This window comes from Thermobia domestica, chromosome 8 (assembly GCF_964235325.1).
Source record: "Thermobia domestica chromosome 8, izTheDome1.hap1.1, whole genome shotgun sequence".
Classification (NCBI taxonomy): domain Eukaryota; kingdom Metazoa; phylum Arthropoda; class Insecta; order Zygentoma; family Lepismatidae; genus Thermobia; species Thermobia domestica.
The window spans coordinates 77,147,551-77,160,681 of NC_137461.1; the positions used below are offsets into that span (position 1 = coordinate 77,147,551).

Below are 13,131 nucleotides of genomic sequence, written 5' to 3' on the forward strand. Positions count from 1 at the left end.
ATGTTGAGTAGTATATAATTGTCTCTTTCTTTTTCAGGATGCCTTATACAGTTGCTTTCATATTTGAGGTCCAAAGGATAATGCCCGTTTTACCGTTTGTTCCTAGAATGGCACTTGAGGACTTTCACCTTTCGGATTACAAAATATCTAAGGTGGGAAAGTGAACAGTTATATTTGTTTTGATAAAAGTATATGCACTAACTTGATGTTTAGCCATTTAGAATCTAGATCAATACATTCACAAATATGTGTGGTACACATGACCCAATTAGAAAGAAACTCGCATCTTAGAACGCGTTTGTAGAGTGCATGCTGATTCTAGTTTGGACGAGTTTATAGGTTCCGATATACTAAACACAAGTGGAAGTCTCCAGATGTTAACATCTTTGGGAGAACATGGCCTACCAGTAGGGGGTAACGCACACTTATTTGCTTTCACTGCCTATAAAGATTGGAATTTGCTACTTCAATTTTTTAAGAAGATTCTAAAGTAACCTCACAACACCGAGGAAATGAATGAATCGGAACACTGCCTGATGTGTACTAGAGGTCATTCATCTTCCTTCTTACCAGACTACGTTGATATTACCAAAAGCATTATTCCTGAGCGACTAGGGTGTTGGCAAATCCCAACTTTCTCTATACTATAAAAGATAAGTTGGAACTCCCTTCTGACTATGTGAATAACGTATGCGCCTCTGGTGCGGGACATTCGTGGTCGATTTCTAGTGGGAGGCCATGCGGTTTGGGTCACACATTGAATTATAAGTCTTGATTCCATATTTCCTCACAGTTGAAAGGGACTGTAAACATAAATCGAATGAAAGGTTATATTCTATAGAGGGTATTACGATAATAGAAAGATCATAGGACAGAAGGAAGTATGCAAATTCCTTGTATGTAGATCACAAGCTTTGTCTGCAATTTCAGATACGTCTTTTGTAGAATTATGTGACTTCCTGCGTGATGCATATAATAGAGTGAAAGAAATCAACAGAATTGCCGATCGAATGTTTACTGAGATCCAAAAGTTGACAAGGTTTCCAATGTCTCGTTACTGATAGAACCTCAATCATCAGTGCAAGTAATCATTAAATAATCCACTTGTTTAATATTAGGGCGAACAGGTAAACGATCGTGCGTTCGACTTGTATTGTTATCTATGCCATATGCATGTTCCCACGGGTGTTAGACGAAAAGTGTCGTGAATGAAAGGTGATGACTTTTAGCATTAAAAGCAGGGGTGGATAACTTAACGTAACTGTAACGTAACGAAAATAGCTCTCTGTAACAAAATTGTTGGTTATTTAATGTAGGTAGGTACAAGATGTAACACTAATTTTTGTTACGACGCCGTAACGTTATTCGAGCATGTGACGTTATTATACCGTAACTAATTGAAGGAACAAATCTGTTTCGGATATTCCTTGTCACGCTTGGTGGGAGAAAATCGACAACTGGTACCAACAGAATGAGACTCTTTCCTCTGCGGGTATCTAATGGAACGAATATGAGCAAATCAGAAGCTTTTTTGTTACAAATGTTTTTTGCCACACGAATAACACAGATCAACAGACAGGTTTGGTAAAGGTATTGTGTTCATCAGTTACAGAGCTTATCAGATCTTTGGAGAGTACCTCGGACATGGTATCAATTGTATTGTGCTTCAGAGGGTGACACTGAATTGCGTACTTTAGCTGGTGAAGCAAAACGAAATTTCAGTTTCATATGTTGCTATTGCAAATCTAAAGTAGAGAAAAGGAGAAAGAAAAACTTGATCGATTTCTGAGAATATCATATTAGAAAATCAGTCGAATACAAGAAAAAAGACAGGTGGAACGGTTAGCAGGGTCAGGGGGAAGCACAGAGTGAGAAAAAAGTAGCAAAGGGGAGGGAAAATAGACAATGTCTTTCATTCTTCATCTTGCTTTGTTTTCATAACGCTCTTTGCTGTCCACAACAAGAGTAGGATTACTTGATGTAAGAACTGTTCCATGAATGGTAGGCGAAAGCCTGTGAAAATCATATTATTATTATTATTAAAACAAAGCCCACAAAATAGCTAGAAAATTGCGTGATGCATGTCTACGTCATCGGCTATCAGTCTGCATTATTTTTTGGGATATTTCACCGTTGTTTGCTGATTCTTAATCCAGGCAAATTCCCAATTTGTTCACTACATTGAGTCAAACTATATTATTATTATTATTATTATTATTATTATTATTATTATTATTATTATTATTATTATTATTATTATTATTATTATTATTTCTAGCGAGCGCAGCCTAGTGGTTAGAGTTCTTCCTTCTCAAAAGGAAGATCCTGGGTGCAAAGCTTGCGGCCTGCTACCCTAACCGGTTTTACCGTTTCTTCGCTGTTCCACAAAATGAATGTCGGGATGTTATCTTTAAGCATAAATCCTGCCTAATTTTATCCTTTCCTTTTTCCATTATTTATTTTAAAATATTCTGATGTACATTGGCCTTAGAGGCTGCATTTGAAATATTGTTACATAAATACATGAATATTTAGAGCACGCCAGGCACGAGCCCAGATTTTTTATTGTTTTTGTTTCGAGGGATTCTAAGATTTTTGCAGATCTAATACGTATGTGTAGTATTTAACCTGTGTTATTCAACACCCGAAAAGACAACAAGTAATTGTTAATTAGTGCCTACTATTAAAAATGATAGTGCTAGATGATATTATTTTTTAGGCTGTATCAATTATTTCGATGACAAACGAGGTTATATTAATAAAGTTCACAAATGTCAGTCCAGTTAGGAAGTTGTGGGAAGGAATCGGAAACCGGCCGATCCCCACGTAGTCCTGGTTTCAATTCCCAGTAGGAGCTAAAGTACTTTTCCGGTCTTGACTCAGTATCTTGAGACGATGGAAAAGTTTACGGTAGACTACAGGAGCCCGGTTACGTGCTATGTGCCTTCCATTTACTTACAGAAATAATGCTGTTGTTTGAGGTGGCAATTCATCAAATATAAAAGGGTGAAGGGAGTTGGTAAAAACAATCTCAAGTTGAAAGTTTACACATGTAAGCCTACGTGGAAAACAATATTTCAATATACAGTATGTAAAATATTTATATGAAAAACCTTGGTGTATATTTTCGGGTCGCGGACATAAGCTCACCTATGTTAATGCAAAAGCGGACAAAAGCTTCCCGGACATAAGCTCACCACCAATAATATAATTGTATTATAAGAAAAGTAATACAATAAAGAATGCAATAATGATAACTAATTACTTTTATAGGTTAACTAATTTAATTGCAAAGTAAAATAAACCTGAATAAAATAAATAAGCAACAGAAAAGTCACAAACGAAAATATGACAGAAACGAAAACTAGACTCTGAATATTAAAATATAAACTGAAAACAAATCTGGACAAACAAAAGAATACTACTTCCTTTCAGTGAAGAAAGCGATCCAACTCCCTCCACTGTGCTGATACGTTCGTGAAGGAAATTTTTCAGCACAGAAATATCGGTAAACAAAATTTTGGTGAAAGGATATATCCTTGTTATTTTTTTCACACTGGCTGAAAGTATCTCAGATATATCTCATTTTGCTTTAGAAAAACGTATGCTGGGTATGATGACTCATTACAATGTAGACTTTGACTAGTAGTAGGCCTAAGTCAGTAGAAAATAGCCCGGATATTTAAATCTCGGCTTTGACTACTAGTAGCCCTAGTTCCTCAATAGAAACTAGGCAATATGACTAATGTCATATAGGAGCTATCAGACATCAGAATAAAATATTAAGAATGTTACAGAGTTCAAATCTTCAGGCTGTCATCATACTTGCAGACCAATACTCATCTAACCAATCTCTTTCTTATTTACTAAAAACAAAACAACTTATGAACCAAAAAAGGAAAAAAAGCTTAAAGTTAAAAAATAAGAAAGAGTTTATTTGAGTGTTGGTCTGCAAGCACGAAAGCAGCACAAAGGCCGAACAGGAATGAATCCAGAAGTTAGCCTGGTGGAAAATACCCCAGAAGTTCAGAATTCCCCCCAAATATCATGTACCAATTTTATATTATCTAGGTTTTAGTTATATGTATTTTACACCGTATGAAGCAAAAATGTAAAATGTAAAATTTCTGTGTTACTCTATTTACAGTACAGTAGAATCTTAACAGATAGAGAGCCAATTTTTAGCCGCTATTATTATACTAGGGTATCTCCGAGATTTTACTTTGTGCCCGTTGTTTTTAGAAAAATAAAATTCTATATTATTATCTAAGGTTGCTAAACATATCGATTTATACAGAACACTCACTTCTTGCGATAGTATTCTTGATCTGGGCGAGTTAACATGTTAAATGTGCGGTAAGAAAGATTTGGGATACTTGGTCCAATATTCGATTCGAGACGAAACAGAGACTGGGTTGGTATTGTCTCGAATTATAAATTTATCTCTGTCTCGTCTCGATACATCGAGTCTGTCTTATATCGAGACAGTATCGTTCGCCTCAGTATAGGTGCCATCTTTGCTTTGAAGAAAGGTGTGTCACGACTCATGTTTATTAGAAAGTTTGCCTCCTTTGCTATAATGGTGGGGTGCTGATTGCCAACATCAAGGTGCTGATTGCCCCGATGGCATGCTGAATGCCACGAGCCTGAGAGAAAGTTGCTAGACGTAACATTACTGGAAGCCAAGAAGCATGAAAGAAACGTGATTAACCCTAGGATCGTGTTGTTCAGACTAACTCCTAAAAAAGGTAAAGATGTGTCTGTATGTACACTCATGCCCAAAATTGTTGTCGCATGACTATAAATATGTTGTTCTAGTAATAAAATTTGATAACGAATTCGCCCGGTATTTCTTATAATGTTAGTATGTGTATAATCGGCAAAGACAAGTATGTGGTAAATTTCATGTCAAAAGAGCAGTATATAAGAACAATGAAAAGGAAAGAAAATTCTCTTGTCCATTTAGTTACATTTTATTTTGCTCATTATGATTTTCGTATTTCTAATTCTTTTGCTATGAAATCTACCACAAATATACATTTCGTGATTATAAACATAGTATCAGTATTAAAAGTACTCTGTAAAATCATTATCAAATTGTATTCTTACAAGAAGACAATTATAGATATGCGACAATAATTGTGGATATGAGTGTACTTTCTGTTTTGTTAGGGAGCGGTGCGTACAAAATTGGTACGATTTATGTGTTGTCACTTGAACTCACTATGTCAGCATGAACTCTGTACAGCTGCGCAAATTGTTTCGAACAGCTCTGGAAAGTTCCATCAAAAAAGCACTGCTGGCTGTCCCTCACACAGGAAGTTCAGGAGAAAGCACTCGCCTGCAGAGAAACTAAGCATGCCATTTGAAGCCGTAATTCATGCTGATTACAACAAGCTAATAAAATTCCTGTACGATTGAGAACAGTTCGAGATAATCAACTTGAAAGTTTATATGAGAAAATGAAGAAATGCGCATTTATACGCGTTAAGTACAGCATAGTTAGTAACGAATATTGACATACGAATTGAAAGCTATCGAAAGTAACAGAAAAAAGTGTTTCGCAATTACTAACAGGTTTGTTAAATACAATTAGTCATTACATTGTTCACAATAATCTTTAGTTAGAGATGAAAATTGATCAGTGTTGTTCTATGTTCTGTTTTATGAAGAAATGACGCAGGCAAAAGACTCCCTTGCATTATGAACATTTTATATGTGCAATTGCATTGCATCCGTCAAGGGAACAGTTCGGAGAACCAAAGCAAAAAGCAAATTCGACAAGTGATATAAAAGTTATAGGCCTGTAATTTGTTCGTAACCTGCCTTGTAGAATGAAAACTGAAACAATCCAATGTATCACGTTGATCGGAAGTGAATTGTATGGACACAAACTTTATTTGATTGTTTCGTTGGTACATTATAACGTCCTAATGAAGAAGTTTCATACTATGTACAAATCTCCTGCCATAATCTTTGATTGATCGGAATCAAAACACATCAAGTGGTTGCACAAATCGTTTGCAATTCTTTGGTATCTTCTCAACCATTAACGTCTTTGCCATCCATCATGCAACTTGTAGTGGATAATTTGTCTGTGAATGAACCCCAGTGTCAAGTAATAGCAAGTTCAAACCATGAGGCTTCGCCATGAGAGAGAATACTTAACGCGTTGAAACGCGCATCCACTCATTTTCTCATATGAACTTCCAAGCCGAATATCTCGAACAGTTCTCAACGTACAGGAGTTTTATCACCTGTTGTAATCAGCATGAATTGATCCTTTAAATGACATGCTTATTTCTCTGCAGACGAGTTTTTTCTCCCGACCTTCCCTTGTCAGACCATCATATCCATTAAATAATACAATAAAACAATTAATATAAAAATGAAATGTGCAAATTGTACATACGAATATAACAGAAAAGACAATCCCTTTATAAACATCCAAGTGTATGTTGTTCCACTTAGTGAGCAACTTTGTAACTTATAGAATGCCACATAGATTTGCTGTGATGATTACTAACTTAATCCCTAATTAATCCTTATTAAATTAATTATTTGGTCTAGGAATTAATTCGTGCGGGTGGACAAGAGATGGCGCAACGAACGGAGCGTCCCACAGTTCCATGTATCCACACATGTGTTGCAAACCCCTGTCATCGCGTATCGTTCGTAGTATAGGGCAGTGGATTAAAGCGTCAACAACACCAGTTTGTAGTTAAGTGAACATGGCGCAATTTGTGCCTGATAAAGTGTTTTTGCGGGGTGTCCTGCTGCATTACTTTAACATGCAGAAAAGTGCGACTGAAAGTCATCGTATTTTGGTGGAAGTGTATAGCGGCCATGCTCTAGCTGAGCGAACGTGTCAGAAGTGGTTTGCACGGTTTAGAAGTGGTGATTTCGGCTTGGCAGACCAAGAGCGAGCTGGACAGTCAAAAAAATTTCAAGACGAAGAATTGACAGCATTGCTCGAGCAGGATTCGTGTCAAACGCAGGAACAACTTGCAGCAGTATTAGGCGTTGATCAAACAACAGTCTCCAAACGCTTGAAAGCCATGGGAATGATTCAAAAGATGTCACATTGGGTTCCACATGAATTAAAAGACAGAGACGTTGAAAGACGACAAACCATTTGCGAATTGCTGCTTCAACGACAGAGCAGAAAGGGGTTTCTGCATCGAATTATTACGGGTGATGAGAAGTGGATCCATTACGAGAACCCTAAACGAAAAAAGGAATGGGTGAAACCAGGTGAACCAGGTCCATCACAACCAAAACGAGATATTCACTGTGCAAAGGTTATGCTGTGCATATGGTGGGATATGAAAGGTGTGGTGTACTATGAGCTGCTGCAACCGGGCGAAACTATGAATGGAGAACGTTATCGACGACAATTAATGCGTTTGAAGCAAGCTCTGGCCAGAACACGACCAGAATGGGAGAAGAGACATGATAAACTTATTGTTCAACATGATAACGCTCGCCCACATGTCGCAAAACCGGTCAAAACCTATTTAGAAAATGTCGGATGGGAAGTTTTACCCCACCCGCCGTATTCACCAGACGTTGCTCCTTCGGACTACTACTTGTTCAATTGCATGAACAACGATTTGATTGGACAGCGGTTTACTTCTTCAGAAGATATCGAAACATGGGTCTCTGACTGGATCGCTTCCAAGGATGAGGACTTCTTTCGCCACGGAATCCGTACATTGCCTGACAGATGGGCGAAAGTGGTGGCTAGCGATGGACAATACTTTTCTTAAGGTATTTATGTATTTTGTGTTTGTACTACAGCTTCAATGTGTGCGTACCAACCGCACGAATTAATTCCTAGACCAAATAATAATCATAAATTTAGTATGAGGGATAAATTTCTCTCTTTTCAAATACAGTTTCCCCTAGGCTCGTGGCTGTCAGCACCTTGATATTTGCAATCAGCGCTATTCGTGCAATCAGCACCAATAATTGGCTGTGGCAGTCAGCACCCGTGGCAATCAGCACCTATGCGCTATAATGAACTACATTCCATACTTGTGTATTTTTCTTCCGCAGGCTGTATATAATTGCTGAGTGTATGGCTACCAACAGTATATAGTTATGAAGATGACAGCGCCGTAAGTGGAAAGTTTTCCTGGAAGGGCAAGAACTAATATTTGGGTCCGCAGTATTTAAAATCTCAATAAAGATTTGTATTACTTCTAGAAGCACCAGTTGGTGTTTAGTGGAAGTAGAGTACAAATTACATTTATTTTGTACTTCATTTTAGTATTTTTTAGATAATGTTGGGCTAGCAGCAGTATTTTAAATTATTTTCAATTCTTTTAGAAATGGCATAGTGGGTCCAGATAAAATAATTGAAAATATTCTCTACAAAGGGCTGGAGGGCCTTTAAGCAGAACGAGAATGAATTGAAAAAGGCTTGAGACGGGGAGGGAAATCCTTGCCTGTGAGCAGCACATCTGTTCGCAAAGATCAAATTGGAGCCGACAACCTTCAATGTTACCAAAAATGTTCGTTACTCTTGATCTAAAATTAAAATGAAATTGAAACAATCATCCAACTTCTATTGCTTTTCTGTGTACATATGGACTTTTTAGTTGTTGAGTACCATATTTCATTAGATATTCATGAAGTCAAATTTACATGTTATCTTATGACTATGAGGACTGAAAAACCAGTTGTAACAGGTATAAGATCCCCGATATTTATTAGCCGATGTCAACTCACGTAGCCATAAATCCAGCTTCTTCTGCTTGTTGATTGCTGAAGCCATAAACGAAAGTGTGATGATCTGCATCAAATTCGTGTACATTTTAGGAACATTTTCCCGAAGGTCTGCTTTCACAGTTATCCTAAGGAACTCATTAGAACATGCTGTTGGTCGGTGGACAAAGGGTTTATTTTCCAATGTTTTCAAACGCAGGAAAGTTTACAAACCAATGACGTATGGCACGTTCATTCACCTGTCTTGGACCAAATGCACTGTCTGTATTTCACTGGTGGATATAAAGAATGTTCCAACTTCAGCTCTTGAAGAAAATACCAGTCGCATTTGTGCGTTTTCCATGACGCGCCTTCACGATTCTGTTCAATGACAAGGGACTATAGTGGCTCAGTGATGGAGCATTCATCCCTGGTTCTTGTGGTCTTTAGTTCAATTCAAGCTCGCTTTTGTGAACAAGTCTCGTGTGCGTGAATTCTTCCGTTTCTTTCCACTTTCTTGCCTTTGAACGATCCACAGTGATAATGTCTCCTCGACACAGAAAGATATGATGGATCACCTCCACCATAAAACATTAACATATCAGCACCTTCTGCGGGTGAATGGTGGTATTGGAAATCATGTTCCTGAAGTGATCACGATCCAACTACTGCCCTGCCGTTTCCGATTGTTGTCTGAAGTCCTGATTGTTTATAATTGCAGATCTATTTTCCACAATCTAATGAAGGAAAATATGTCGGTTATTCCATAAACTCATGGAATGGCATACCTATTAAGGGCGATATTAGCCGATGTCAACTCATGTAGCCATTAATCCAAGTTTTTCTACTTGCTGATTGTGTGGAACATCGAACAATAGTGTCATGATTTGTATCAAATTCGTTTACAATTTTAGGAATACTTTTCCGAAGATCTGCTTTCACAGTCATCCTAAGGAGCTCATCAGAACATGCTGTTGGTCGATGGACGCGGGGCTTATTTTTCAATGTTTTCACTGGCACGAAAGTTTACAAACCAATTCCATATAGTGTGTTCATTCAACACTTCTGGAGCAAATGCAGTTTGTATTTCGCGGCTAGATATGAAGAATATTTTAACTTGAACTCTTGCCAATCGCATTTATGCGTTCTCCATGATGTATTTTCACACGATCCTGTTCAACGACAAAGGACCGCGTGGCTCAGTGATAGAGCATGCACTTTTGGGCGTGGGCGTGGGCGAAGGCAACATGAAGTTATACTAGAATGACAACTCATTTTCAGAGAATCTGAAAACTGTATCGGACATCTTGATCATCGCTCCCTAGCAGTTTGCAAATTTTGAATTTTAAGTATTTTCTGATAGTCGACGTAGTTACAATTGCTTGTTTCATTATTTACGTTATGTTGAGAAAGCTCTTGTAGAATAGGCTCCTTTGTTGCTAATCGCCTATTTCAGCGTTCTTTATAACTCGCACACAGTGACACACCAACGGGGTCCTACGTGTCTAGATCCCCCTCAAAATATCCTAACTCTACATATATGTGTATACTTCCTCAATAAAACCATATTCGTTCAACATGGAAATCATTCATGTAGCATGAACATTTGATCTTAAACATTCATCTGTACCCTTTCTCTTATAAGAAGCCGCGGTGGATCAGTGGCAGAGCGTTAACTTCTTGTTATGGTGTCCCTCGTTCGACCTCCGCTCATGCCAAGTGAACTTTGTGGTGGACAAAAACCGTGTACGTGGGTTTTCTCGAGGTTCTCCCGTTTCCTCCCACTTTCTTCATTTCACCATCTCATTCATTTCTCACCATTATCACCGTCTCCTTTAGCCTAGCGGGCATAATCGGGGGAGGTAAAACTGAAAGATTTCATTTTGCATTTTCCTTTATTATTATTATTATTATTATTATTATTATTATTATTATTATTATTATTATTATTATTATTATTATTATTATTATTGTTATTATTATTATTATTTGTTTGCTTGTTTGTTCGATAGAAGTGTTCACCGAGCTACACTGACACCCTTCCGGTGTAGCACCGAGGCTACAGGAGATATAGACCGACACTATAAGGTAGAATCTAAACCATCGTAATGCGTTCAACCTCTTCCACCGAAAACTGTCCCGGGACCCCGTCCATCAAAGGAGCGGGCTCTAGGTTTTTAGATCAGCAGGAAGAGCATTGGCGTTACTAAAGATGAACTACTCCCAACTAGCAACTGCTCATTACTCCAAAGGAGGAGAAATACTATTATTATTACAAATTGATTATTATTATTTAATTATTATTACTATAATAATAATAATAATAATAATAATAATAATAATAATAATAATAATAATAATAATAATAATAATAATAATAATAATAATAATGTCCAGGTGTTATAAAGGTTAGTGGTAGCCCAAGCCATCGAACCAGTATACGCCACTGTTATATACTAGTTTTCCTAATTCATAATCCTTTGTTCAGACGCGCTACTCCGTTTGACTTAGTCAAGCTTAAGCAGTGGTGAATGGGCAGAGTGGTAAATAATATGTGCTATACTGGTAAATCATTTGTAAAACTAGTTTACGTATGACCTCGAGTTTGATTTATTTCATTTTTTAAAAGAAAATACAGGCCAGGGCTACTCATCAAAGTAAAAAAGAAAGAAATATCATAATACAAGTACGTTTCTGTAGTGCAATATTTTCACAATTAATATTGAAACTGCCAAAGGTAGTAGATTTCTACCACTTCCGATGTTAGTAGAGAGATTAGAATACAGACGAAATGTATATTTTTGGGACGCTTAATTGATCGCAGAAAACAGCTTCTTGTTATCTATTACAGCTTTTATTCTATAACTATCAACGAAAACACAGGAAGTTTCTGATTTTCTACCACTTCCGGTTTGAATAGAAACTTAAGACAGATGATTACAGCTATTTTTAGAATGCTGAATAGAATGCAGAAAACCGCATCTCACTGTTACCATTTCTGTTCTATGGATATGACTATTTAAACAGGATGTGGTTCATTCTTAGGACTTCCGGTTTCAATTGAAGATCAGCAGTTGCGTAGCGAGAAACTCATCAAGGGGGCGCTCACACACAAGCATTTGACTTTCAGAAATCTTATAGCTATCATTATTTTTAGCTTTCTAGTATTATCCTAAAATTCTGCATTAACAAGAAAAATGGACCTTTCTACTGCAACCCTAACTACAACAAAGTAGAAAATGTTGGATTGGCATTTTCATTTCTTTTTTTTTTTTCTATTTTGCGTGAATACCCATTACAATCAAGATAAGTTATAATGTTAAGGATCTAATTCACTTGCCTGATGTTGAACTAAAATCCATCGTAGTTTTTGTGATTAATCTATGCATGGAAAAATAAACGTCGAATGTTCTCCTAGATTTGTCATTTCTCTTGTCATTCTTAAATTTCTATTTGTCCTGCCTAAAATGAAAAGTCTTCATTTTTCACGACTGAGATCAGTCAGTGGTTAGGTTTGGTTAGATGAACTCGATCTTATATCTGAAGTGCTAAAACAACATGATACACTAGAACATTTATTACTAATTGCCGATATTGCACATTTATCGCAATATTGTAGGGATAACTTAATTGTTAAAATCTATAGCCAATTCAAATGTAATTTTGTACTTACCAATGTGACTCATATATTCACGAATGAGTTGAGTTGATTTTGAGTTTAAGCAGCGAGTGTATATGAGACGGGGTCTACTGATTAACGTGGAATCCGAACCACATGAGCTCCCGCCGGGAATAGAACCCGGGTCTCTCACGCCAAAGGCGAGTACGCTAACCTCTTAGCTACGAATGAGCTCATATTCACGAATGTATTAATAATTTTGATGATAATGCATAGTTTGACGAACTCTCCTCTGAACCGTCATTAGGCTTCTTCACATTTTTACACATTTTAACACCACTTTATAACCTGTATATGCCTTAGGCGGGTTCGTTTAATATTCAAGTTAAATGCTTCTTGTGTTCCTAAAGAAAAACAAATATTGGAAATATATTTAGAAGAATTCTAGTGAACCGAGGCGCAGTCTTAAAAAAATGAAAATACTGTTCAAGCTCCGTGATGTTCTTTGACGCAAATTCGATTATTTTGATTCACCCGTGACGCAACTGAACCGATGCCACACGTCTCAACCATTCCTTGTATGCACAACTTATATTATATTCAAAATCAGTCTCGACACTTTTATTTTCACTTGAAACATCAAATAAACAAGGTCTTTCCAAGGTCATCATCAAATCATTAACGCGTTCTAGGGTGTGGCTGCACCATTTCAAAGTTTGTTGAAAATGATCTCTCTACTGAAGTGGTACCGATTGAAAGAAGCCGTTTTTTGCCAGACCTCAAAAAATAGTAAACATAATGGG

General features: G+C 37.0%; 1 protein-coding gene across 1 annotated transcript in view; it reads left to right on the top strand.

Moving 5' to 3' along the window:
* The window catches only part of LOC145692181 (methyl farnesoate epoxidase-like), a gene marked incomplete at its 5' end in the record, with an annotated part of 64,296 nt that overhangs the window by 8,428 nt on the left and 42,737 nt on the right, over positions 1–13,131 (top strand). The window contains one exon of the mRNA XM_081767478.1: positions 38–152. Coding sequence (XP_081623604.1) covers positions 38–152 — 115 coding nt within the window. The remainder of the gene's footprint in view (positions 1–37; positions 153–13,131) is intronic.